Raw genomic sequence first — 1,385 nt, 5'->3', positions numbered from 1 at the left:
TTTGTGGCATTTATGTAATTTATTCTATTCTAATTGGAAAAAAAGCCACAATTTACGTTGAAAAATGATTTTATTGACGTTTCGACTTCCGCTTTGGATATAGATATCGATAAACGTCAATAAAAGCAAATTTCAACTTAATTGTAGCTTATTTCCTAATTAGAATACCTAGTAAATTACGTAACATTGAACTTATATGAACCACAAGAAAACTTTTTAAAAAAAATTTAAAAAAGTTTTTAAAGGGTTTTATTTTATGTTGTACACATAACTAAATAAATACTACATAAAATATAAAAAAAATAGTGGTCATTGGAATAAAAATAATAAATAATTATATTATTAATTGATTAAATAATTCCTACAATTGCTTACCTTTTTTAGAAAGTAAATATTGTAAATATTGTAACACCATTTTCCACCTAATGAGTAAAACCACAGTTGTCTTCAAATAATATATTTAAAATAATAAATGACAAACGTATATGCTAACAATTATAACATTTGAATGTTTTCGTTATCACAAAAATGATATTGAAATAGATCATTCAGGGTCCAATTATATTTTCATACCAAGTATAAATAATAAAATATACAAAAATAACAATAAGTACTATGTACAGTTTACCTCTATATAATAAATACAAATTTCACTAAATGTCACTGTACAAGAATCACTGTTCACTTTTAGGCCGTTCTTCTTGATCTAGGAGCTCGTACAGTGCAGAAATGTATGTTTGTGCCATCTGAAGTGTTTCGTACTTGGACAATTGCCTGTCTTGTCCAAGTTGTGGAAGAAAAGTCCTCAGACGATCAAATGCTTGGTTGAGGTTCTGCATTCTACGCCTTTCTCTCGCATTAGCTGCCAGCCGTCTCTTTTTTATCACTAAAGGTGTCACAGTGTTCTTTTTTCTTACTATTTCAGAATTCAACAACTTATTTTCGTCTGCGAAGCTATCGTAGCTGGAACCCGTGCTCCAATCACTCGGCGAACCCACAGGAACCGGTACCATGTACGAATACTCGAACTGGTCGACGTAGTACTCCATATTTTCGGAAACTGATGTGATCTGTGCGAAGACAAAACGGTTTTGATAATGAACTTACTACCTGTTGTTCTTTTATAGAGTGGCGGGCCGAGTAAGGGCCCCTACCCTTAGAGAAGGCCTCATTATTTCGAATTATTTTCCCAGGTATCGGCCAAAAATTATTTCAGGTATATATTGTTATATCAGGGAAGTGAAACAAATTTTGATATATTCGTAATGAGCTTGATGCTATTTAGCGGCGAGGGTTTAAGTATATGGGGAAATTTTTTCACGCACGGATGTTATTAATTTTATTAATTCTTCAGCATATACAGGGCAGCGAGTTTATATCACGTA

General features: G+C 32.1%; 1 protein-coding gene across 1 annotated transcript; it reads right to left on the bottom strand.

Annotated features, from left to right (window-relative positions):
• Positions 1–674: 674 nt before the first annotated feature.
• On the bottom strand, positions 675–1,049 carry LOC114345141 (protein atonal-like). The gene has a single exon (XM_028295998.2). The coding sequence runs from the start codon at positions 1,047–1,049 to the stop codon at positions 675–677; it is 375 nt and encodes a 124-aa protein (XP_028151799.2).
• Between the last annotated feature and the right edge of the window lie 336 nt (positions 1,050–1,385).

This window comes from Diabrotica virgifera, chromosome 1, assembly GCF_917563875.1.
Source record: "Diabrotica virgifera virgifera chromosome 1, PGI_DIABVI_V3a".
Taxonomy (NCBI): Eukaryota; Metazoa; Arthropoda; class Insecta; order Coleoptera; family Chrysomelidae; genus Diabrotica; species Diabrotica virgifera.
This window is presented reverse-complemented; position numbering and strand designations above follow the sequence as displayed.